General features: G+C 51.0%; 1 protein-coding gene across 2 annotated transcripts; it reads left to right on the plus strand.

Annotated features, from left to right (window-relative positions):
• Positions 1–9,553: 9,553 nt before the first annotated feature.
• Rab35 (RAB35, member RAS oncogene family) lies at positions 9,554–26,152 on the plus strand. 2 transcript variants are annotated; one of them, XM_057765952.1, is made up of 6 exons: positions 9,563–9,773; positions 15,463–15,513; positions 18,800–18,923; positions 22,013–22,137; positions 22,222–22,346; positions 24,220–26,152. In XM_057765952.1, the coding sequence occupies exons 1-6, from the start codon at positions 9,722–9,724 to the stop codon at positions 24,346–24,348; spliced, it is 606 nt and encodes a 201-aa protein (XP_057621935.1). In that variant the 5' UTR covers positions 9,563–9,721; the 3' UTR covers positions 24,349–26,152. The 2 variants fall into 2 exon arrangements, with proteins under 2 accessions (XP_057621936.1, XP_057621935.1); XM_057765953.1 differs by lacking the exon at positions 22,222–22,346 and having other exon boundaries at positions 9,554–9,773; positions 24,220–24,326.
• Positions 26,153–26,261: the final 109 nt, after the last annotated feature.

Below are 26,261 nucleotides of genomic sequence, written 5' to 3' on the forward strand. Positions count from 1 at the left end.
CAATGTGAAATAAACCTTTATCAAAATCATTGGTCAGTGCTGGGCTTGGGGGCAGTGGTGACACAGTTCTATAATCCCAGCATTTACATAGTCAGGACTAGTCTAGCTACATCAGATCCTGTCTTAGAAAAAACTAAAGTAAAAAGACCAGTGTCTGGCCAGATGGTGGCGGCGCACACCTTTAATTCCAGCACTCAGAAAGCAGAGGGAGGCGGATCTCTGTGAGTTCAAGACCAGCCTGGTAACAGAGTTCCAGGACAGCTAGGGCTACACAGACAAAGATCTGCGTCACTAACAGTATAGCAGAGGTGAAAATGTGGGCTTCTGACTGACAGTGCTGTGTGAGACTAAGTGACCTCTAAGATGTGTCTAGTGGGATCCTTTTATTCCGGGTGTCACGTGTCACAGACTTCTTATTTCACAGTAGACCTGATGTCATCTGGCTGGGAGTAACTGTAGAATCCTAGGGCTGGAAGGGACCTTGAGAGGTCAGCTGAGTCAGTCCCCATAGCCAAGCAGCCAATGGTTTCAGCTTTTGGTAGCCATGGCAACTGGGATTCAGATGGTCCAGTGTCCTAGCTGCCTAGGGCATCTGTCAAGCAAGCTGTCTGTATATGTGCTCACCTCTTCCAGGCTGGGGTAAAGTACACAGCCCAGAAGCCTCTTCCAGGTAGCAGGTTGTCCTCTTTTTCCTCCACCAGCGTGGGTTTCATCCATCCCAGCTGGGTAGGCGACCTGATGTGCAGAGGGTGGGGCACACCCAGTGAGCAGAAGCTGAAGGAAAAACGGCTTCCAGTTCCAGAAACCAGAGGAGGATGAGCACTGTGTTCAGAAGAGATGACTGGAGGCTGTCACAGACATGACTCAGGGCTTCTAGAGCACACTGAATTCTATTCCTCTGGTCTGCTGGGCCAGTGGTAAGGACCGTCACAACACAACAGTAGGCAGGCCGAAAGGACCTGTCTGGAGGCACAGCAGCCCTGGAAGCGCAGACAGGCCCTGGAGGAGGTGGAGCTTGACTCCCCAGGAGCAAAAGGCTATTTGTCCTGGAGTCTGGCTGCTGCACTGCATCTGACAGCTCACTGGAGCTCTCCATACCCAGTTCCTCATCTGTAGAATGAGGCTTTGGAGACACTCAAAATGTTCTCAGCTCCATTTTAGGTATTAGCTAGAATGGTACCACTCAACATTTAATTGAAGCATCTTGTGAACTAGGTTATCTTGTTTGTTTTTAAGAAAGATCTGTGTGTGTTTTGTTTGTATGCCTCCACACTACACACATTTCTGGCACCCACAGAAGTCAGAAGATGACATTGGGTCCCCTGGAACTGGAGTTGTAAGCCGCTATGTGGGTGCTGAGAACCAAGCCAGGGTCGTCTGGAAGAGCAGCCAGTGGGATTAACCCTTGACCCCAACCCCCTCTCCAGAGGAGGAAATTGAGGCACAGCAGCCACATGCTCAGCATTACATGGCTAAGTAGTGGCAATGCCACCCTCTCATCTTGTGGTGGGTTAGGCTTAAGCATTTCTACACTCAGGACAGTGCTTCCAGAACTTTCCTGGTCAGGCACTCAGAGGAAACAAAAGAGGCCGTGGAGGACCCCGGGAAAAAGCATGAGCCAGGTCCAGAGGACTGGCCTGCGACTCCACCCACCCCAGGTTTTCCCTAGCTTCTGCAGCTGCAATCTGAGCAATTTCTTACCTCATTTACAGGGTACTGGCTGGGAAAGTCTTTAGAGGGGGTCCTCAAATCAATTACAAAATAGTGTATCCTTGATCACAAAGAGGTAACTCAAAACCGAGTGTTCCTAGCCCTTGAACTTGGAGCCTCTGAGAGCATGTCAAGATCTGTGGAATGGGATCTAATGATATGCTTCAGATCTTGAAGTAAGTCTACAGGGCTCACAAGCCCAGGAAGCATGAGCTCCACAGAGATTTAGCTTTGGACTTTGGAGATATTTTTCTGATGGATTTTGAAACAAGGTAGGCATTTGGAGATGCTCGTGGGTTTTGTTGTGTGTGTTGGGTTTTATTGGTGTGAAGCGGTGCTTCAAGATTTCTCTGTGTAGTCCTGGCTGTCCTGGCACTCGCTCTGAGGCTGGCCTCCAACTCAGGTGATCTGCATTCCTTTGCTGGGATTAAAGGCCTGAGGCACCACCATTCTGAGTGTGTTTTGTTTTTTAAGGTGGGACCTCGGTCCTGAACTCACTCTGTAGACCAGGCTGGCCTCGAACTCAGATGTCTACCTGCCTCTGCCTTCTGAGAGCTGGGGTTCAAGGGGTGTACTAGCACCCTTGCCAGCAATGCTCTAAGTGTGGTTCTATGAGGATGTTCAAGATGTTTCAAGTCTTGCTAAAGCAGAGCAATAAGTTAGAGTTATATCCCCAAACTCAGGGACCTGGGGCAGGAGAAATGCTGTAAATTCAAGCTCATCTGAACTGTGGAGTAGAATTCTACCTTAAAAAGGAAAAAGGAATTTTACTTCTGTTATGGAGTGTATATGCATGTATCTGTATGCAGGAACAGGTGTGTGTGCGCGCATGTACATACAAGCATGGGAACCAAACACAAGTGTCTTCCTAGATTGTTCTCCGCCTTACTTTTTTGAGGCAGGGTCTGTCATTGAAGCTGAAGTTCTTTAATCCTGCTGGATTGGTGGCCCTTGAGCTCCAAGAATCCCCCTGTCTCCACTCACCCAGTGCAGGGATTACAGCCACAAGCTGCCACACATAGGGAATCCTATGCTTGGGTGGCAGGCACTTCACTGAGTTCTTTCTCACGTCCTGGCTTTAGTTAGTATTCTGCCATGCTGGAGGTATAACAGAGTATAACAGACCACCTGCCTCCAGGCCTGGGGCCAGTCTGAGAGAACCAGCTGTAACACTTTCTAACTTTTAGAACTCTGACTAGTTCAGATGCCGAAGAAAGTGATGTACAGTTCGGTGCTCCAGAGATACAGGAGCTTTGTAGTCAGTCTCGAACCCTGTCTGTCCTGCCTGCCGTCCAGCTCTGGAATAGGTGTGGTACGTGGCCACCACAGGCCTGTCATCTGCACTGAATGATAAGGGTGTGTTAGGCACAAAGCAAGGCACATGGACAGTGTGAGACTCAGGGAAAGGGCCAGTGTGGCTGGTGGTGTGAATAAAATGTCCCCACAGGTTTGTAGACATGAGTGCTTGGCACTACTTAAGAAGGATTAGGAGATGTGGCCTTGTTGGAGAAAGTGTGTCACTGGCTTTGAACTTTAAGGCTTCAAGGGCCCAAGCCTGGCCCAGTGTCTCTTCTGCCTGTGGATCTGCAGTGGAACTTTTAGCGACCTCTCTAGCGCCATGTCTGTGTGCCACTGTACTCCCCGCCATGACAGTAGACGAGGCCTCTGAAACTGCAAGCAGTTCCCAACTGAACACTTTATTTTTTATTTTTTTTTTTAATATTTATTTATTTATTATTTATACAGTATTCTGTCTGATTGTATGCCTGAAGGCCAGAAGAGGGCACCAGACCTCATTACAGATGGTTGTGAGCCACCATGTGGTTGCTGGGAATTGAACTCAGGACCTTTGGAAGAGCAGGCAGTGCTCTTAACCGCTGAGCCATCTCTCCAGCCCCCAACTGAACACTTTATAAGAGTTGCTGTGGTCACGGTGTCTCTTCAGAGCCAGAGAGAACACTGACTAAACAGCCTGTCATTGTGCACAGTGAGACACAGGTGAGCATAATGCTGTTTCAAAGTGCCTTTAGTGTCTTGACCCTATTGTTTGAAAAGATTGATTTGGAGCCGGGTGGTAGTGGCACAAGATTTATTTGGAAGACGTAGTTGTAATGGTGGTGATTGCCTTTGCCAGTACAGGACAGGAAGGGATTGGCCACCAGTCTCCTCCACCCTCCCACACAGCAGTGCCCCTTCCCATGGGAAGGAAGTGCCTGGGTTTGCATGTGGCTCTGGAGCAGCTGGGTTCCGCTTTGCACAAGAGGCAGAATTGTTGCTTCCCTGGGTAGTTCTGAGCTGTACTCCTGAGTTCTGTTAGGGGGGCTCCCCTTCTTTCAGGGGGGAAGGGGGACGACCATGTTATAGCCCAGGAAGAGCTGCTTCAAGGCATGTTGTCAGTAGGATTTCTGGGTGAGACCTGAGTGTGCCAGCCCGAGTCCCCAGACCCGTCTAGAGCGTCTTTCTCCCAAGATAGTACCAGAACAACTAACATGTGGGCGTCTCGGGACAACACCCTCTCCCGAGAGAGCCTTGCCCGATCCTTCCTATCACTTAAGGTCCGCACCCCAAAGGGAGGTGGGGAGCTGGGGCATCTCACATGTCCTTTCCCAAACAGCTTGACCTCAGGACCCTTTACACTTCAAAATGATCAAAGACTCCATAGAATGCTTGTTTATGTGTATCTTACCCAAGGACGCTTGCATTGTGGAAATCTCAACAATGATGGAGGTGGGTCATCTTTTTATCTGTTGTTTTATTGGTTAAGTAATAAAGAAACTGCCTGGGCTGGAGAGATGGCTCAGAGGTTAAGAGCATTGCCTGCTCTTCCAAAGGTTCTGAGTTCAATTCCCAGCAACCACATGGTGGCTCACAACCATCTGTAATGGGGTCTGGTGCCCTCTTCTGGCCTGCAGGCATACACACAGACAGAATATTGTATACATAATAAATAAATATTAAAAAAATAAACTGCCTTGGCCCCTTTAATAGGACAGAAAATTAGGTAGGTGGAATAGACAGAACAAAATGCTGGGAGAAAGAAGCCGAGTCAGGCAGTCGCCATAATTCTCCCACTCCAGACAGACGCAGTTAAGATCTTTCCTGGTAAGCCAGCTTGTGGTGCTACACAAAATATTAGAAATGGGTTAGATCAATATATAAGAGCTAGCCAATAAGAGGCTGGAACTAATGGGCCAGGCAGTGTTCAAAAGAATACAGTTTCCATGTAATTATTTTGGGTAAAGCCATGCAGGCGGCCGGGTGCCTGGGATGCAGCCCCACCGCTCTTATCACAACACAACAAAAGCAGTCATTAGAAAATAGTAAGCCAGGGCTGGAGAGGTGCCTCACAGGTTGGGAGCATTGACTGCTCTTCCAGAGGTCCTGAGTTAGGTTCCCAGCAACCACATGGTGGCTCACAAACATGTGTAATGAGATCTGGTGCCCTCTTCTGGCATGCCGGCATACATGGAGGCAGAACACTGTAAACATAATAAATAAATATTTAAAAAAAGAAAGAAAATAGCCAGACGGTGGTGATGCACGCCTTTAATCCCAGCAGTTGGGAGACAGAGGCAGCCAATCTCTGTGAGTTCAAGGCCAGCCTGATCTACAAAATGAGTTCTAGGACAGCCAAGGCTACAAAGAAAAGCTGTCTCAAAAAAAAAAAAAAAAAAAAGCACAGCTTGGTGATATAGCTCAGTTGGTAGAGTGCTTGCCTAGCATGCACAAAGCCCTTAGACCTATCTGCAGTGCCACATAAAGCCTGGCATGGGGGGGCTGGAGAGATGGCTTGGTTAAGAGCATTGCCTGCTCTTGCAAAGGTCCTGAGTTCAATTCCCAGCAACCACATGGTGGCTCACAACCATCTGTAATGAGGTCTGGTGCCCTCTTCTGGCCTGCAGACATACACACAGAATATTGTATGCATAATAAAAAAATTTAAAAAAAAAAAAAGCCTGGCATGGTATTTATGTTCACTTTCACATTCCTGTATGACCACAGCCTATGGCCCTCGAATTTACCCATATATTGCAGCTCTGTCCAGGCCTCTCCTATGCTGACCCAAACCCACACTGCTGACTTCTAGGTGCCACCCTTCTTCAAGGCCTCAGAGACCCCCTCTCTTCTTCCTAGTCCTCCTGAATCCCTCAGCAGCTCCTAGCCCTGGAACGTACAGTGTCGCCCTCAGCCTCCCTGCTTACCACCTGATTTTTGTTCACTGCTAAGAACAGAGACCTGCCACCCTGAACTTGTTGACTCTGAGCCCCTATCTGCTGTACTTCTCTTCTGACCCATGACCCAGTCTCCCAAACAGTGTGAAAGTAGGTTTCTAAATTTTGGTTACTGCCAAGTCTCTGGCTGTTAGACCAGTGTCAGGCATAAAGTAGGCTCCCAAAAATTGTGGTTTTAATTTAAAAATTGTTCTTTTAAAAAATTACTTTTAAAAAATATGTATGGGGCTGGAGAGATGGTTCAGTGGTTTAGAGCACTTGACTATTCTTCCAGAGGTCCTGAGTTCAATTCCCAGCAACCACATGGTGGCTCACAGTCATCTGTAATGGGATCAGATTCCTTCTTCTGGTGTATACATAAAGTTCATGAATAAATAAAATTAAAAAAAATATGTATGGGCCGTGTTTGCATGCATGTCTGAGAGCCTGGTGCCTGTAGAAGCTAAGAGGGCAACAGTTCTCCTGGAGTTGCAGACATTGTTTGCCATGTGGGTGCTGGGGACGAAAAGTGGCCCTCTGCAAGGGCGAGCGCGTGCCTGTAACCCGCTGGGCCCTCTCTCCAGCTCCACTAATTGTTGAATTACCGACTTGCTTCTCCCACCATGAAGATGTGGGTGGTGTTTTGCTTCTGGGTAAATCTAGTAAGCACACCCGTATTTACCGAATTAATGAATGAATCAAATGATTGAATTTGTTGCATGAATCTAGTTGCCAGGTGAAGTGATGTTTTAAAAGCAGCTTTGTCTGACTGTCACTGTTTGCTTTATTTGGTATCTGCCGCCTCCTGTTCACCACACACTTCAGGTCCTGCAGCTCTATCTGGCTGCCGCCGCCATGAGTCTGTGTGTAGCTGATGCTGCTTCTCTGCTGGGAAACTTGTGCTGACTCTGCAGCTTTTTAGGTAGGAAGAGGAGAAGCTGTCGGGCTTCCTAGCCACAGCTCAGGACAGGGGGATGAGATTTCCAGCTGTATGTGGTCCTGGTCAGGTCGGAGGTTTATATTACAACACAGCACATGTGTTTATGGGTCGAAGGCTCTTCGTTGATGGAGCTGAGTGAATGCGAGACAGTGTTTTCAGAGAATGTGCTGGAAGACTCATTTTGGGGTACCAGAAGCATATCCAAGCCAAAACTGAGGATTCTCACAGGCTGAGACAGCCTGTCTAAATGCAGCTGACATTCAGGGCCCACCTCTGCTCTGATGTCACCACGGCATCTTTCTGCTGGGATCTTTCCCATCACTCTTGCAAACGGTGGCAATTTGTCTCTTCGAAAGTCTAGGTGGAGATTTGCCAGCTGTTCTATCTACTGCCTTCTGTCATTCATTTTTAAGTCCTCCTGAGTGGATCTGAGTCTGCAAATTCTTGGAGGGAAAAAGTTTAATATCCTCTACAACGTGGGGTACAGTAAATAGTAAGAAGCCATTAAGGAGTTACAGAATAAATGAAGGAATTAACACCTGTTGGGGTCTAGATGACACCTGGCGCAACTGTGGTCAGTTCGGCTTCACTTGCCAGAGTATCCGGCAGCCCTGACATGGGGTTGCTGCCTTGGAAATTCTGAAAGTCTACGCTAGGAAACGGCTCAAAGACGAACAAGTCCCCGCAGAATGACTGATGAACACCGGTCGCTGTTGTCACAGGCGCTGACTCCACTGTAGTATCTACAACATTCTGTGGGGACACAGGCTCTGGGACAGGGCTATGTGGCTTATCTAAAAGCTTTCCAGGGGTGAACTTCAAAGAGACTGGGGAGCAGGTATGCAGATGTGATCCACTGCTTCACAGGCCAGGGAGACCCGGGTGCTTATCTAAGGTCTATCCTAAGACCGGGTTTCTCTGTGTAGCCCTGGCTGCTCTGTAGACCGGGCCTGCCTTGAACTCACAGAGATCCTCCTGCCTCTGCCTCCCCAGCGCTTGGATTAAAGGCGGGCGCCACCACTGCCTGGTCTATGATGTCTTTCTGTCCATCTGTTTTATTTAAACTTTTTTTTGAGGTTTTTAACTTATGTGTGTGAATGTTAGTCTGAATGTATGTCTATCCACCATTTGTTTGCAGTGCCTGCCTAGGCCGGACGATGACAGATCCTCAGACTGGAGTTACAGACAGTTGTGAGCCACCATGTGGGTGCTGAGGATTTAACCAGGGTCCTCTGGAAGAACAGCTGGTGCTCCTAACTGCTGACCCATCTCTCCAGTCCTTCCTTCTGTTTCTAACTGCTGGTCACAGGGATGGCAACGTTAACTCGCCCACAGACAGGAAGTGTTCCGTCACTAACACAGGCCACAGCATCTCTTCAGCCAGCACCTTCTGATTCCAGGCTCGTGCTCATCACACATTACATGATACACACTTGCTTCTGAAAGCAGTTCAAGGCTTGCACCAGACACTCACTCCACTGCTGCCTGCCTCTAATACCGTGAATAGCAAGAAATTATCTCCCGAGAGCTGGGGCATAAAAATAAAATAAGATAATTACGAACTGCATGAATCTACTAGCAGCAGAGTGATTAAGGGATAGTACAAGCATCTGATGGAGTACCACACTGTGAGGCAGTTACAGGATTGCTAGAAGTATATTGTGTGTTTGTAAGTAAGGCAATACATATGTGTACTTAAATACACATAGAAATTTGTGGGAAAACATGTATTCATCCAACTAAGTTATCATACGCTGTCCAAGAAACTTTAATGTGTTACTACGTGGAGTGGTTCAGACGGAAAAACTAATTTGAACTCTAAATTCAGTAAGAATCTATACTTTTTTTTTAAACATCACGTTTTTTATGAGGAGAGATCAGGAGATTGAAAGAACACAGTAGTATCCCAACAGGAGCTTGGCTGGAAAGGACTGGAAGGTTGTACGAAGCATGACGAGGGGGCTGCGTGTGGAGCTCAGCTCACAGAGTGCTTGCGTAGCATGGTGCGAAGTCCTGGGATTGAGTCTTAGCACCACATAAAATTGGACTGGGGGTACAGGTAGGAGGGTCAGTAGTTCAAGGCTATCCTCGGCTACTCGGCGAGCCTGGGGCCATCCTGGGCTACTTGAGAACCTGCTGGGACAAGTCAAAGAAACAGGGATGGAGCAATCCCTCAAGTCGCAGTGAGGATGGCGGTGGCCGCGCACCGGGAAGGGCAGGTGGGCATCCACCCAAACTGGAAAAACCTGAGGTCGGTTCTGAATTGCGTACGGCTGAGTTCCGGCGCCCCAGGCTCCTTAGGCCACGGGAAACTGAGGCCGAAGGAGCGGCCGCGCAGGCGACCAGGGTGCGCCCTACGATCCGAATCCGGAACCGCTTCCCGTTCGGCCAGAAGCGTCAGGTTCCCGGGGTCGCGGGGCTCGGAGGCGACTTCCGCCCAGCGCTGACCTCCAGGACGAGCTGCAGACCGCACCGCCTCCCTTCCGCCGGGCCGGCCGGACGGTTCGGGTCTCCTCCGGCCCGGGCGCCGCGCTCGCACGGGACTCAGTCGGGGAGCGTGCGTCGCGCGCACGCGCGAAGAGGGCGCGGCCGGCCAGTGCTGCGGCTGCGCAGAGGCGGGGCCAGACTCCGCGCCTGCGCAGTGGCGGGGCGGGGCGGGAAGGAGGGAGGCGGTGGCACCGGCGGCGGCTGCTGAAGAGGAGGAGGAGGGTGGGGGGAGCGGAGGGAGGTGTTTCTGTCAGTTCCGGCTGTTTGTTCGGGAAGTGGATCCGCCGCTGCCGGAGCAGCCGGGAGGGAGCTGCGGATCGCGAGGCCAGTGCCGACCCCGCCCGCCCGCTCGCCCGCGCCGCCCCCGCCCGCCATGGCCCGGGACTACGACCACCTCTTCAAGCTGCTCATCATCGGCGACAGCGGTGAGGGCCGCAGGGGCCGGAGGCGACGCGGGCCCTGCCGGGCGCGGCCCGCGGGGGCCTCGGGGCGGGCGGACGGACGGGCGGGCGGGCGGGCGGGGAGGCGCGGCCCGCGCCGGGCGGGAGGCGCGGAGCTCGGCGGCCGCAGGCCCCGGGGGAGCAGCCTGGGACTCCGGGCTGCTCCTCGGCGGGTCGGGGTGCCCAGCGCGCGGGATGCACGGCCCGGCGCTGGTTCCTGCCTCACGTGTGACCTTGGTCAAGTCGCGCTATTGCTGGAGTTGGAGAGACCCGGGTTCGAGTCCCGGGAAGACAAGCTTTTTCACTCTGTGACCTTGGGCAAGTTGCTTCACCTTTCTGAGCCTCAGTTCCTGCATCCGAGAAGTGGGGACTTGTTAAACTGAGCGTTGTGAGTATTCGGTGAGCTAAAGTAGGGAGAGTGCTTAGCGCCTGACCCAACGTAAAGTAGTAACCCGTAAGTAACTGTTAGTGTTGTCTACACGAGTCGTGTCGTCCCCCCCCCCGTGAAGACTGAGGCCTCTGTGAAATGGGGGTGTTTCCAGGACCTGCGTCTCTGGGTTGCCGTGCGTTTGGATGAGGTGCGGCAGGTAAAGCCATAAGCACGTTCCTGCAGAATGGTTACCACTTCACTTGGTTCAGAGGTAGTAGCACTGACGGGCGGTTGTTACACTCACGGTGATGGGAACAGCGCCTGGCGCACGGTGTGTGGACAGTGCTTGCTGTAACCTTACGGGGGAGGGGGCTTCATCTCATATTTAAGTGCTTTGTCCATGTACACACACTCCTTGCGGCATTGCTCCATCTCTGATTCACCGAGCAACTTCTGGTACCCAGTGTTAAAATGCATTTTGTTCAGTGAATGAACACCAAGCAGCCTTAGGAAAGTCACACTGGTTTCTGGCCAAGGAAGAAGCATTGTAGAGATGTTTGGAGTGTGGTTAGGTGACCAGGTCTACAGGGTGATGTTGAGTTCAGGGAGGCAGGTCCCAGGATGTTGATGGGAGTGTAGCTGAGGTGCTGATGTTTTGGAAGGAGGCTGGGGAGCAGCCAAGTCTATAGATTAGTTAACTTCAGTTGAGTGTGGGATAGAGGGTCATGTGACTTGAGACAGCCAGGTTGGTGGTAGAGCCTGTGGATCATTAAGGAAATGGAGCACCCAGTCCCCTGAGACTCAGGATGTAGGCTTGTTGGGTGGCAGTGTCATCCATGGGTCGTGGAAGTCACCAGTGAGGCCAGGTTGGGCTGTGGCTGGCGGTTTGGATCCTGTGGAAGAGGACTGAGGTTTCGGTGGTTGCTGCCGGTAGAGGGACGATGTCGGGAAAAGTTAGGGCCTGGCTGGGTGGGAGAGTGACTGTGGCTGAGAGTGGAGTTAGAAAGGCGGAAGGCTGATTGGCTGTGTTTGAATCACAGCCTGTGGCATTGCTCTGTACCCTGAGGATCTGCTTTCTTCCCTGGCCTTGGTTCCCAGTGACTCTCCTTTCAGAGTTAAAGTCACCCTGCTGTGGTCAGAGGTCTTACCCTTCCTAATGTCCTGTGCTAATGTTAATATTCCAAACCTGAAAGGGTTAAACTCAGCAAGAAAATGTAGCTTGTTGGCTTTTCTGTGAAACCCAAGAGATGTTTTTGGCTTGCTATCTTACAGTGTATTTTACATGGTGTATTGATTTTTTTTTTTTTGCTCAGAGGCCAGTCATGGGAGAAGACTCATTGGTCAAGGTCTGGGGTCTGGCTCCCAGCTCAGTAGGAGTGTGTAGGCCTGGGTCGTGGAGAGGAGGGAGGCACTTTGCTCTTTGATTTCTCCTGGCATTTGGCTGACACCCCCCCCCCCCCCGACGTTGAACACTTTGGAAACTGGGAGATATTCTGCAGCTGAGCAGGGGCCTGTCTTCACCTGCTTGCCCTGGGCCCCTTGAGTGTGTGCTTCTTAAGGTGTGTCAAATGGTTCACACGCACTTTCTCATCTGATTCTCACCCATGGCCGCTGTGGTTTGTCAAATAAGGAAACTCAGGCTTAGAGGAGCTGCCTGACTCGCCCCGAACCCCACAGTTTTCAGAAGCAAAGCTGGAGCCAGTGTTGTGAGGGCAGGTGGAGCTGGGCTTAGAAACCCGGAGTCCTCCGACACACTTGGCCACGCTGTAGTCACTTCTGGGGTGTATTCCCTGGGCGTGGCTTCTGTACTTTTCTTCTCAGCTATTCTGACTTTGGCTTTGGTTTATAATGGTGCCCACTGATGCCAGTCACCCTCATTTGTAGAACCTGGAGGCTCGTATGCCATCAGAGACCTAGGGCAGACTGCAGCTGGGAGGCAGGCATAGCTTGTCTGAGGCACACCAGAAGTCAAGTTGATGTCGAACTCGAGTTCACAGCAGACTGGTGCTGAAGCAAAGAAAATCGAGGGGTCTGTGGCCTAGAGGGAAGCAGTGGGGCAAAGCTGGGATGAGGCCCAAAGCAGCGTACAGAGGAGGGGGTAACGGCCAAGGGTGGCATTGCTTGCCTGCCAACAGGCAGCAGATGTGCCGGGGCCTGTGCCCCTTGGAAGGCAGCAGACTGGCTAGAAGAAAGTATTGCTATGGTGAAAGTATGTCTCGTAAGGTGGGCGCATCTGCAGGGTAGAGAGCCCCTGGGATAGTCCAGAGGTGTTGTCTGGTTTTCTGTTCCTCAAGAGAGCAGTGCTGGAGATTGGTATCAGGTCTATGGCGGCAGACCCTGTTGTGACTAGGGGTTACTCCGCAGCTTAGGATTTCAGGCCCAGCTGTCACTCACTGCGGATGATACCCTCCCTTGTCTATTAGAGATCTGAGATTTGAATAAATTTAATAATAATAATAATAATAAAAGGGCAGGTGTAGTATTGCACATCTTTCATCCCAGCACTTGGGAGGCACAGGCAGGTGACTCTCTCTGAGTCTGAGGCCAGCCTGGAGTATCTATCTATCTACATTGGAAAGTTCCAGGTCAGACAGACTCTAAGGGAAAAAAGAAAAAGGATTCTGCTGGCTCCTGCCCCTAAAGTTTGAAAACTGCTTCATGGGACCTGGTGATGCTGATGTTACAGCGTGGTGTTCCATGACTTTCCCTGAGACTGACACTTGTTGAGCCGCCAGTTTGTGGAGGGTTTAGTTGGTGGCTGTTAAGTGCTGGACTCAGCTCATAGCACTGAATGGATGAAGGAGGTGAGGTTCCTTAGTGCTTAAGGAACTCACTGCTTAGTGACCAGACATGAGCTTTTAGCTGAGTAAGCTGGATCTAGAAGGCTTCAGGAGGAAGCAGAGGAGGCCTCAGGGCCAATGGGGTTAGTATCAGGCAGAACACCATGAGGACCAGCCCAGAGCTTGGGCTCTCCTTGGGTTTAGCAGGAAGCCTCATGGCGGAACAATGAGGAAGTGGTGCTGAGCAAGAGCCCTGTAAGCTGGAGGCTGAGCGGCCGGTGCCCTCACGCTTCAGCTGTGTGCTCAGGAACAGGTCCCCTCAGGTGTCCTCAGAGAAGCAAGTTCTTCTGGGTGCCCCCCAGCTGCTCACTGGAGATGGCCTGGAGAGGATGTCTGGGTCAGCTAGAGAACAGCTGTGTAGCCCACCACCCAGTGGTTTGCAGTCTTGGTCGGGGGTGGAGCAATGTTATCTTTGAGAATTGGAGTCAAACTGTGGGTTTCTCATGATAGGCACATCTCCTTACAGTTTGCTTTCAGTCATTCAGCCATAATTCAGACATTATGGGGTCCTGGGTTTGGATCTGGTACCTTTGAAGGCATTTCTGTTAGAATAGAGCAGAAAGGATGGGTGTAGGAGCCCTGGGGTCATAAAGATGTTCCTGAAAAAGATGTGAGAATGATGGTTATGTGGCTTCTGGCTGCTTGGTTTAAAGTCTCCTCAAAACTGGATACATTGTGTTTGTTCTTGTGCCCAGTTCTGCAGAAGTCAGGAGACTAGATCTCAGGGGCTGGGGCCTTTACATTTCTCTTGGTATTGTCAAATTGCTTTTCAAAGAAACTGAAATCATTTGCATTCCTACTAAGCGGGCTGAAAGTGCCCACATCAAGGGCTGGGAATATAGCTCAGGTGGTAGAGTATTTGCTTTGCATGCACATAGCCCTGGGTTCAATCCCCAGCCCACCTATAGCCCCAGCATTTGGGAGGTGGAGGCAAAAGAATCATATTCAAGGCCATCCTGTGCTACATGGTGAGTTCTCAAGTCTGGCCGGGGCTACATGATACCCTGTCTACATGATACCCACCCACTCCTCCTGAAAAATAGGATGAGGGAAGGAGCAAGCAGACAAGCCTGTCAGGACACTAGCAGAGGTGTCCAGGGGGGCTTGACAGGCCTGGATTTAAATCTGTGTCTGATCTTCTTTGGAGGCATCTTAGATCATTCTCCAAGCCCTGGTTTCCTTATCTGAGGAGACACAGTTTGAATTCTGGGAGCACCATGAGCTGTCATGCAGACCTGAGTGTGTGTTGATCATTTCATTCATTGATGTAGCCACTGTTGGGTCATGGAGACAGGAGGATGGGTGCCTTGGCCAATCAAAGCCACATGTGTCGAGGGGAAGCGAGGTTCTTTCTTTTTTTTTTTTTTAAATATTTATTTATTTATTATGTATACAACATTCTGTCTGTGTGTATGCCTGCAGGCCAGAAGAGGGCACCAGACCCCATTACAGATGGTTGTGAGCCACCATGTGGTTGCTGGGAATTGAATTCAGGACCTTTGGAAGAGCAGGCAATGCTCTTAACCTCTGAGCCATCTCTCCAGCCCGGAAGCTAGGTTCTTAAGGCACAGCCAGGAGCCGCTGTGGCAAATGCAGTGGTCCAAGCATCCATGGGTGGTAGCCAAGTAGTGCCCAGCAGACTCCCTGTATGATGCATTTTTCTTTGGGCCACCAGCTCACAGATAATGACATGGAGACTTACTGAAAGCGTGACCTTAGCTTAGGGTTTGTTCTTAACTAGTTCTTATAACTTAACCTATACTTTTAAATCTGTGTTCCATTGTGTAGCTCAGTATTTCTCTGTACTGCCCATCCTGCTGCCTCTGGTACTGACCAGTCACTCTCCCTTATGCCAGATTCCTCTTCCTACTTCCTCTCTCTCTCTGCCCAGATCCTGCCTATACCTCCTGCCTAGCTATTGGCTGTTCAGCTCTTTTTATTAAACCAATCACAGCAATGCATCTTCACACTGTACCGATACCCCACAACACCCCTGCCTCACTCATTCAGCCGTGCTGACTTAGCTGGGGTAGATGACTGACAGTTGGTTCTGGTCCTGTGGGCCTGTCTTCACATGCAGAATGCCCTGATGAAACCAAGGGCTCTTTCCCAGCTTTCCATTTCTTTTCCAACTGAGCTAACAGGAGGTTTTCTGAGGACCTTGCTGAGGATGCAGGTGGACTGGTCTCAGTAGGTTGACCTTCCTCTTGCTTGGCTCTGTTGTCTGGGGCAGCCCTCAGAACAGGGCCTGGGCATGAGTCCTCTGTCATCTCCCCCAGTGGATTTGAGAGCTGCTTGTCTTACCTGAGGACCAAGGAAAAGGTCAGCGATTTACTGGAAGAAATGTTGGTGTGTGGGGAAATGTGTCGGCCTTGAAGACTTCAGCCCCACTGGGCTCCTTAGGAAGGATGGGCTGAAGGGAGGCCCCTCCCTCCTGCTCATCTCCCTGCCTTCTCTCCTGCAGGTGTGGGCAAGAGCAGCTTGCTGTTACGATTTGCAGACAACACCTTCTCAGGTGAGTCCTCCTGGGTGCTATTGGGTGCTTTGGTTTTGAAATCTCCTACCCTGTTCCAGAGCCTACCTGCTTCTGTCTAATGCAGGAGACTTTATCATTCAGGTTGTTGGATGAGAGAAAGTGTGGTCGGAGGCTTAAGTGAGAAGCTCCTGCTGGTCCTCACTTTCCGACTGAGGGTCTATTTATGCCCCACATTTAGGAGTTTAAAGAAAATGTCCGTAGCGTTAAGAATGACACCAAAAACCAAACCCGAGCCGGGCGGTGGTGGCGCACGCCTTTAATCCCAGCACTTGGGAGGCAGAGGCAGGCGGATCTCTGTGAGTTCGAGACCAGCCTGGTCTAGAAGAGCTAGTTCCAGGACAGGCTCCAAAACCACAGAGAAACCCTGTCTCGAAAAACCAAAAAAAAAAAAGAATGACAGCCGTCCCGCACTGTCCCTCTGCTGCCCTGCGGCCTCTGTTGGGGCATGGGTGTCTTTTCCTCATCACACCTGCTGTTGAGAAACATGTTCCAGCCTGGCTGTGTACAGACCTCCACCCTGTTTGTGATTGTTCTTAGACGATGTTGTCTCATATGGATCTCCGGCTTGGCCCGGAACTTGCTATGTAGACCAGGTTGGCCTTGAACTCACAAAGATCCACTTACCAAGTAGTGGGATTAAAGGCATATATGCTGGGATGCCCAGCCTTCCTTTCGTTCTGTAATGGCTGGGAAGGTTGCTTCTGTCTGGATGCTCTGACCTTCACTAGCCGCTCAGGTCACGTGGCTTCTGGTTGCTTCTGTTTTAATCAATGCTGCATTTCTGGGATACATTGTTTCTTCTTGTATACACAGAGCTGAGGTCACTAGGTCACAGGGTCTTAGGGTGTTTACACTTTCCTCGGTACTGCCAAATTGCTTTTTAAAAACCTTGTATTGCGGGTTGGTGGTGGCGCACACCTTTAATCTCAGCACTAGGGAGGCAGAAGCAGGTGGATCTCTGTGAGTTCAAGGCCAGCCTGGTCTACAAAGGGAGTTCCAGGACAGCCCCCCCCCCAAAAAAAAAACGAAAAACAAACCAACAACAACAAAAAACTTCTGTTGGGCTGGAGAGATGGCTCAGAGGTTAAGCGAACTGACTGCTGTTCCGGAGGTTCTGAGTTCAATTCCCAGCAACCACATGGTAGCTCACAACCATCTGTAATGAGATCTGGTGCACAGAACACTATATAAATAATAAATAAATTTAAAAAAAAAACTTATTTATGCCAGGAGGTAGTGGTGCATGTCTTTAATCTTTGCACTTGGGAGGCAGCCGCAGGTGGATCTCTGAGTTCCAGGCCAGCCTGGTCTACAGTGCCGGGGTTGTTACACAGAGAAACAAAACCTATATTGGACTGAAGCTGAGGGAAAGGGGACACTCCATGTGTCTTCTTTACTGCTCTGCTGCTGTGAAGAGACACCATGGTCATCGCAACTTTTATGAAAAGGAAGTCTTTAATTGGGGGCTTAGTTTACAGTTTCAGGTTTAGTTTTTTTGTTTTTTAATTTTTTTAAATATTTCTTATTGTTTATTTACTTTATTTTATGTGCACTGGTGTGAAGGTGTCAGATCCCTGGCACTGGAGTTACAGCCAGCTATGAGCTGCCATGTGGGAGCTGGGAACTGAACCCTGGGTCCTCTGGAAGAGCAGTCAGTGCTCTTAACCGCTGAGCCATCTCTCCAGTCCCTCAGGTTTAGTTTATCATCATGGCAGGAAACTTGGTGGCTGGCGCCATGCTGATCTGTAGCTGAGAGCTATATCCTGGTCCTCAGGCTAACAGAGAGCGCCAGCGAGCCTACGCCTGGCGCCTGGCACGGGCTTTTGAACTCCCAGTGATGCACTTCTTCCAGCAAGGCCACACCTTCTCATCCTTGAAATCCTTTCAAACAGTTCCACTCCCTGTTGACTAGACATTCAAATATGTGAGCCTGTGGGGGCCATTCTTACTCAGACACCACCATGGTGTGTGTAGGTCAGAGGACATTTGGGAGTTGGTTTTCTCCTTCCGTCACGTCATGTGGGATTGAACTCAGGTCGTCATGCTTGGCAGCAAGACCTTTCCCATTTGAGCCATTTCACCATTTCCCACATTGCTTTTCGAGGATGCACTGGTCATCTTCCCTCCTGTCTGTTCTTTTTCTCTTTAGCTGTTTCTGGGGTTTATCTGCACGTATGTCTGTGCTTGTGAGTTTCCATATGGGTGCTGGGAGTTGAACCCAGGCCTTCTATTGGGTGTGGAGCAGATCTACCCACGAGATGTCAGTGGTACTATGACAGGCAACACTGTCTCCATGGCCTCGGAACAAAGCCACCCTGGTTGAGAAGCACTGGTCTTCAGAACCTGTCTCTAGCTTTCTTCTTGCGCTGTGTGTTGACTTTGCTTTGCTTGCTCACCTGTGAGGAGCTGTTGGCCCTGGAGGTACCAGACGCTGACCTGGATTCTGGGTGCTTGCCCTGGTGTGGGCTGTCCCTCCACCTCACCACCTTCGTTAAGCTTTCCTGCTAACGTCCTGCTTCCACTTCTGTCTCACCTTGAACTTTGCCCTTTCCCATGCCCTTGCCACACCTCACGTGGTCGTCTGTTCTTGGTATGTTCCGGCTGAAATGATGCTTTGAGGCAGGCACTTGTAAACCTGCACCATACCGAACTGAAGCAGTCGGCAGCTGCTCTTAACGCATCTTCCACACGGATATCTTAAGAGCAATTTCCAAAGAATCTTGTGCCCTGGTGAAAACTCACTGCCCAACTGTCACCACACGCAACAGTACAAATTCTCAGTAATAGCACAAAGGACTGGAGAACTGGCCCTGACTCCTTCCTTATTCACCTACCACCCCAAACTCACCATCTCCCCAGGAAGGTGCAGGGTGCAGTGTTGGGTCCTCACCCTCCTCCTCCAACACACACACACACACACACACACACACACACACACACACACACGAAAATAGAGAATAGAAACCAGGATGAATAGGTCTGCCCTGTTCTCTGGTCACAGCTGACATGTCCCTACCCCGCCTTTCCAATAAAGCCCGCCTCTTTCCTCAATCATTTCCCTTTTTAATTTCATTGGTGACATGTATTTCTAAGTGACCTTTCTTTGTGTCTCTGTGTCCTGTCTCAACTGCATTGGGCCTATTAGAGCAGGTATGCCTTCTTTGTTCAGGGCTCTGTCCTTAGGGCTTTGACTGTGGGGTACATACAGTGGGGTGGGGTGGGGTTTTGGGTTCCCTACTCTGAGTAATGGGCTACATTCGTACAGGCAGCTACATCACCACAATCGGAGTGGATTTCAAGATTCGGACTGTGGAGATCAATGGGGAGAAGGTGAAGCTGCAGATCTGGGACACAGCGGGGCAGGAGCGCTTCCGTACCATCACCTCTACGTGAGTTCCCTTGGACCATGTGCCTCGGATGTTTGCATGAGGCTGAGTGACAGTGCTGAGTAGAAACAGTGTCAGAGAGGGAGTGCGGCTGGGTGGTTCCTGCCCTCCGTGGGTGGTGGTAGCTGTGCCTTCCCTCCCTGAAGATACAAGAGAAGGCTATGACTGCTGTGGTAGCCACAGGGCTAGGGATCTGCAGTGTTTGGGCACCCGGCCCTGGCATCTGGCATGACATAGACTGCATGCTCCTCGTGGTGCTTAGTTTTACTTGCTGGCAGCTCCTTTCTCTTCAGGTGGCAATAGCATCAGTGTTTGCCACACTGGGTAGTAGTGACAGGTCCTCCCTGGTGCTCAGTGAACCACTGACAATTCTTGGAGGGTGTCAGCTCTATGCAGTCTCTGGTCATCCACCCTGACTGAGCACAGAGATGGCTCTCTCTCTTTGGAGGCCTGGAAGACCATAGGTATGTGGGCCCTTCTTCTGTATCCTCGATCTGTTAGCTGGGAAATCCATTGTCTAGCATGCCACCTTCATTTGTAGTGCCTTTGTGGAACTCAGCTGCCCAAGGAGGAAACTCCTCCGGTGTTGAGTCTTAGGTGTTTGTGAAACTGTGGAATTTAAATTTCTGCTATGTGTGTCCTTGGGCAAGCTGCCTGCCGTCTGTGCCTGTGTCCGGAGATTTCATGTAGGATCTCCCTGAGTGCTAATGCTTGATCCAGGACTCGGGCTCTGGCATTTTCCTGTGTGCTATGCTGCTGTTAACCCATTTTACAGATAAAGGCATGTCTGTGTGTTTTTGAGATAGGCTTCACTATGTAGCTGTGGCTGCTCTCAAGCTCCTAGATACAGACCTGTTTCTGCTGGAATTAAAGGCATGCACCATCTCTCCCAGCTAAAGGTGCTTCTGAGAGGTGGGCTTCATGCTGTAGTGCATGCAGGGAGGTCTCTGGACACGCCCCAGGCCTCCTGCATAACAGTTCTGGATTTTCGTGGTTTGTTTCCAGCTCTGTCGTGGAAGCACAGGTGGCCACTCTGAGGGTTAGGATGATGTGTGTGTTTGTACTGTCTCCTGTGCCATAGCTCAGAATTCCCGAGGCACAGGGTACTGTTCTGTCTGCCTGTTTGGAGAAACCAGGTTTAGCCTGGTTTTAGGCTGGGTCCATTCTGAGGCAGAAGGTACTTGGGGCCTGGAGAGACTAATGACCCTGTGCCAGCAGCTGGTGAAGAAGGGCGGGTCGGGAGATGGTTGAATGTTTTGGAGGTGTGGCAGTCTATGTAGGAGTGGGAATGTTTGTAACCTGTGTATCTGCTAAAGGAGCCCTTTTACTATCTCCCATCTTAACCCTTCCTGAGGAGATTTCTGGTCCTCGGGTGGCTGTGGGAGGAGAGAGGGAGGAGCGAGAAGGATGAAGCCTTGCCCTGGCCTAGGAAGCAGGCCTGGGTGCTGAGGCTGCAGCTGGCCACTGGACTAAGTGGCTGTCACGCTGCCCTGCTGCCTAGTTGGGACAAGTGGATGTGAGGCACTTGGGTGGGAAAGACTTGGAGCCCTCGTGTCGGCTCGCTAGCCAGAGAGCTGAGCCACCCCTGGGGCAGCAGGAGCTAGGGCAGTGATGTGCCGTTTCTTGTGTCTTCAGCAAAGGGAAGGTTCCAGAGGCATTCTGCTGCAGGACGGTCTTCTGTCCACATGGTTCCCTACCTGCCCCAGAGACATCCACCCGGCTGTGCTGAGTGCTGAGCTGAGATAGTGGAACTGCCAGGCTCCCTCAAAGCCAAGAAGGCTCACAGCCTTGGGGCGAGTCCTGGGCGGGCTCCACTACGTCTGAGGGGTGGACAGATGCTTGGGCCGCAGTATAGCAGGGCCCTGGTGCTCTGCCCTGCCCACCCACTCTTGGTTCTGCCACCTTCATCTGGGACTCCAGATCGCTAGGAAGGAACATTCGTCCTGACAATAAAGAGCACCCAGCGCTGTCTGTGTGCTGCTCCCAGCCTCGGGGTGGCATCTGTTAGCGCCTCTTCCTCACAGCCACCCTCAGAAATTTGTACTAGAAACTAGTTTATAGTTGAGGAAACTAAGGTAAGGGGTAGGGATGAAAGCCAAGTAACCTTTCCACAGTTCACAGCTCTCAGAGATAGGTCTGACCTCAGAGAGATGACTAGACAGCTGGGTGCCTCCTACCATTCTGGATCCTGTGGATCCTGGCGTAGCCATCGTGGGACCCAGGCTGGGGAAGTGCTCCTCAGGAAAGCTAAATGGGAGGCAGCCTGCCCTCGGGGTTTGTAGTCTAGGTGTTCTAAGACCTTAGTGATCAAAAGTAGAAGGTTGGGGAAACAGCCTAGGCGGTTATGTAGAGTGGGGCCAAGGTTGTGGCCTCTGGCCTGCTTCAGGGTTGGTGCTGTCCGGCTTTCTGTGCACCAGATGTTCAGAGGGGAATGACAGCACCGTCCTTCCTTTCAGACCTTTGGGCTGGTTTGGGGTCTGCAGGTTTAGTTGAGTTCTTCCTACAGCTGCTGGAGGCCTGTGTAGCCTCTGCGTTCTCCTTCCCTGGTACAGTGAGCCAAGAGTAGGAAAAGAAGTGTCGCCTGTCCGCCAGAGGAAAGGGACACATTTTGCCATGGCTTCTTGTAATGTGCAGCCTCTAGGAATGCCATTTTACTACCAAGATTTGAAACTGAATTATCACCAGGATGGTGATAACATGATGTCAAACACGAAAACTGCCTGAACTTCAAAGAAGCTTCCAGCTGGTGGTATACCCAGTCACCTGGGTGACTCTTCCAGCTGGTGGTACACCCAGTCACCTGGGTGACTCTTCCAGCTGGTGGTACACCCAGTCACCTGGGTGACTCTTCAGGCCTGGTACACCTCAGACTGTTACCAGCCTCCACCAGTGCTGCCAGGGGCAGGCCAGTGAAGCCAGTGCTGTCCTGCTGATCAAGCTTGGCTCTGGCTGGTGGTTGAGGCTGGGTGCAGGGCTGCCCTAACCCCGGGCACCCTCACCTTCCCCCAGCCACTGTCCTATACCAAGCAGGTCCCAGGGAAGCAGCTTCTCTGTCCTGGGCCAAAACCCTGATGCGCATCTTGGCCCTACAGGTATTATCGGGGGACCCATGGAGTCATTGTGGTTTACGATGTCACTAGTGCTGAGTCCTTTGTCAATGTCAAGCGATGGCTTCATGAAATCAACCAGAACTGTGACGATGTGTGCCGAATATTAGGTGAGGCTGGACCCCAAGGGTAGCGACGGTGGGAGAGCAACAACTGGTGCTCTTGCAGGCGGCTGACTGTGCTTTGTCTTAAAGTGGGCAATAAGAATGACGACCCTGAGCGGAAGGTGGTGGAGACAGAAGATGCCTACAAATTTGCTGGGCAGATGGGGATCCAGCTCTTTGAGACCAGTGCCAAGGAGAATTTGAATGTGGAAGAGGTAAGCCGTACTGATCCCTGGGCTAGGGGGAGGTGAGGACCATGAGCTTTCTGCCGAGCTCACTTCTCTGCCAAGACTCCCCACGCCAGGCCTGCTCAGGCATCTGACCAAATTATTTAATGCCCACTGTTTGCTGCTGTGCAGGCCCTTTAAAAGTCTTAGCTCTTAGCTCAGCTGCCCTCTGAGGTAGGATCCCATATTTCACGGAGGAAAACTGAAGTTCCTCTTACTGAATATCCTTAAGAATCAACTACCTCAAAGCCATGCAGTTTCTATCCAGCTGCTTCCTGTTGGCCCTCCCTTGAGCCCATCACTACCACCTCTTCCCTGTCTCTTGGTTGCTTGCTTTCCTGGCCTCTGAGCACAAGTGGGCACCTGTTCCTGGGGCTTGTGGGTAGAGCATCCACCCTGGAGGCCTCTTCTTCACTTGTAGCAGCACCTTGAAGAGCGGCTGTGGCTCTGAGGGAGAAAAGCTAGAACTCTTGGCACAAGCCCCACTTGGCCCACTCACTGGCCCCAGAGGAGTTTAGAGGTGCCAGGGAAGTTGGGTTCCCACTGCATTGAGAACACAGAGCCTCAGAGCCAGACACATGTGGGACTTCCCTCCTGGTAATTCATTTGTTCACCTGAGTGAGAGTTGTTCTCCAGGCTGTGAGGATCAAGTGAGTCGAGCTGTGCTTGCTCAGAGATGGAGATGTTGAGCTCAGCTCTTTGTAAAAAAAAATATTTGTGTAAAAAATATATATATATATATACTTGTGTGTAAGTGCATGCAGTTTGCATGTGCAGGATCCAGAAGAGGAGAGGGCATCGGATCCCATGGGGCTGGAGTGAGAGGTGCTTGTGGGCCCAGTTGTGACCAACCCCTGGTCTGCATGGTGGCACAGTTCATGTTCTTAAGCACAGAGTCATCTCACCGCTGGTTTGAGGACGTCTGAGCCCCTAGTTCAGCTTTTTTATCCCTGTGGCTTTTATCCCTGCCTTAGCACCGTTGGTTCTGGCAGCACGACATTGGTCGTCAGGGTTATCTGGCCCTGGGTGCAGTGAGGTGAACAGCCTGTGTGTCCTTCCGTCTATATGCAGAGCAACATATTCTTGTCTTTTCAGAGGTTCTGGTTGCTTCTTCCTCTGTACTAAAAAGGACTGAAAAGATGTCTCAGTGATTAAGATTTTATGCTCTCCCAGAGGACCTGAGTTCAGTTAACAGCACCCATGCAAGGCAGCTCACAACCACCTGTAACTCCAGCTCCACGGGAGTGGATTCTGGCTTCCATGGGTACTGTGCTCACGTGCACTTACCCACATACAGGAAAAGAGACTGGGAATACCCCAGGAATTGACTTCCCCAAGACAGCTGTGGTCTTTTATCATTTCTTTTTCACCTTTAAGTCTGCCACCTCCTCCTAAAGTAGCAATTCTCAACCTGTGGGTCATGACCTCTTTGGGGTCGAACGACCCTTTCACAGGGTCACCCGTCAGACATCCTGCACATCAGGTGTATTTACGTATGACTCATAACAGTAGCAAAATTACAGTTCTGAAGTAGCAATAAAAATAATTTTACGGTTGGGGTCAGCACAATATGAGGAACTGTACTAAAGGATTGCAGCATTAGGAAGGCTGAGAACACTGTCTTGGAGTGTGTTTTGAGGGCACACAGTACACACCTGGAACCCTGGCACTGGGGAGGCAGAGGGAAGAGAATTGTGGGTTTAGACCAGGTTGGGCTACATAGTCATAGTGAGACACCCCGGCATACACGCGCATGCATGTTTTAAGAACACACAGTTCATACAGGAATAGAAAGTGGTCTGTGCTGGCCAGCAGGGGCTCTGCACTAGGTCTCAGGTCGGCCTTGCCCTGTCATCTCCAGATGTTCAACTGTATCACAGAGCTGGTTCTACGAGCAAAGAAAGACAACTTGGCGAAACAACAGCAGCAGCAACAGAACGATGTGGTGAAGCTCACGAAAAACAGTAAACGAAAGAAACGCTGCTGCTAATGTCCCAGCCACTGCAGAGACTGCAACTGCATCCCTCCCAGCCCGAGGCTCTTGGAGGCTCCTCGGGGGACAGTCTCAGTTTAGTGCCGTTATTTAAAGAATTCTCTCCACGTTTTTTGTACTGGGAGGCGCCATCGGCACTTCCTGCCCCTTTCCCCTTGAGTGCCAAGAAGGTGTTGGACGAGCCTGCCCTTCCCCACTGGTGCCGACTCCCTGCTGAGGCTCCTGGACCTGGTGAGGACGCTGCCAGCTGAGTGGACTGATTAACCAGTTTGTACATAGTGTATATTGCATTAACCAGCTGCACACCCTCAGCCTGCTCTGGCTTTTGCCTCCTTCCTGCCAACCTGCTGCAACAGACCCTCCCAAGCCCTCCCATCCCATCTCGACGGCAGCTTCCTGAGGAGCCAGTCTCATGTCCTAGCTGAGTCGTTGGCCAGCCTGGGCCCATGGAGTGCACTCTGCATGGGTCTTGCCCCACAGCTGATCTGGGAGCTGGGGAACCTGGCGTCCACTCAGGCCCTGCCCTCGGCTGGCCCTAGGCCATCAGTTCCACAGAGAAAGTCAGTTCTGCCCTTTTAGCCAACAGGTTTCTCATTCTGCCTTCCAGATGCCTCTGCTACAAACCCAGGGGAGCCGTGGCTTCTCACTTACCCAACATGTTTCAGTACCAGCAGAAAGATAGCCGGGGTACCTTTGTTCAGAGGTGGAGCTTGCAAGGGGATCATTAACATAAAGCCAAATGAAGCCAAATCAAATGAATTAAGTTCCCCAGTTATTTCCTCGAGACTTGATTGGCTCAATAGCAAAAGTTGTGACTGTTCCACTTTGGGTTCAGTATTTTTAGAAAAGGTGTATGGCTTCTGTTCATTGTAGGTTAGGCTCTTTCCCTTTCGTGGGAAAAGGGGGCTTTGCACCCTTGTTCTGTATATGCAAGGGCCTCTCACTGGAGCTAGTTTCTGAGGTGGCACCTCTGGCACTTCAGGAGTTGCTGGACAATGGGACGACACTTCCAGGCTAGGATAGGCAGCTTTGCATTATTGATAGACCTGTTTTAGTATGAAGATGGTAGGAAGATTTCTTAGCCACTGGGAGGAAGTGGCAGTGGGGTGGGGACAGCTAGTATTGACCTACCCACCCCAGTCCCCTGGAGTAAAAACCAGGGTAATCTACATTTGATTACCTCCCTCCCTTTCCCCTAGAGGATCATGTAACTGGGAAGAACTGATTGGACACCATAATGCGTTTTATTAGATTTTCTTTCCAAGGCAACTTCCAGGCACAGTCCTGACTGGACAATCATCACAGATTACTGCAGATTTTCCATGGTAACACTGTGGATGGGTTTTTAATCAATAAAACTGGGGCTTTCTTCTCACCTGTCTCTCCACTTGTCCAAACCGTCAAAGCTGGGGTTCTGTGCTACAGGCCTGTGTTTCTGAGCTTCAGGCTGCGTTGGGGCTGTGGGCCTAGGAAGGTAGGTGCTGTAGAGAACACTTCAGGGCCAAGCAGTACGTGGCTCCATCTGATCCAGGTGAGCTGGGAGTTGAGGCAGATTGTTTTTAGGACTGTCTTGGCTGACGGAGGGGGGTGGGGTGGGCAGAAGGTGTCACACGCTTCTGAGCATGTGGGAACCAGTGTGAAGGTGTTTGCCAATTCAAGCAATAAGAGGGTAATCTTGGAGCATCCGGCCCAAGTTAGGTGCCTCTGTGGCTTCTGGCCTGTTAAGGCCCAGGTGATGGGTGATTTTGGTGACAACAGTGTGCCTGTCCCACAGAGTGTTCCATGCATGAGTGGGGTGGGGTGGGGATAAGGGTGGGGGTCGGGGTCTCAGGGCTAAACTGGTATCCTGGTGGACCTGATGTGAAACTCCTGTCAAACAACAAACTTTTAAAGGTTTGCTAGGATTATTT

The sequence above is a fragment of the Chionomys nivalis genome, chromosome 3 (genome assembly GCF_950005125.1).
Source record: "Chionomys nivalis chromosome 3, mChiNiv1.1, whole genome shotgun sequence".
Lineage (NCBI taxonomy): Eukaryota > Metazoa > Chordata > Mammalia > Rodentia > Cricetidae > Chionomys > Chionomys nivalis.

What these genes read in the sequence shown, in the direction of transcription:
- Rab35 (XM_057765952.1), top strand. Translation starts at nt 9,722, where the DNA reads ATGGCCCGGGACTACGACCACCTCTTCAAGCTGCTCATCATCGGCGAC. An exon ending in GCTCATCATCGGCGACAGCG is followed by an intron (nt 9,774 to 15,462) that starts GTGAGGGCCGCA and finishes TCTCTCCTGCAG; the next exon opens with GTGTGGGCAAGAGCAGCTTG. An exon ending in AGAATTTGAATGTGGAAGAG is followed by an intron (nt 22,347 to 24,219) that starts GTAAGCCGTACT and finishes TGTCATCTCCAG; the next exon opens with ATGTTCAACTGTATCACAGA.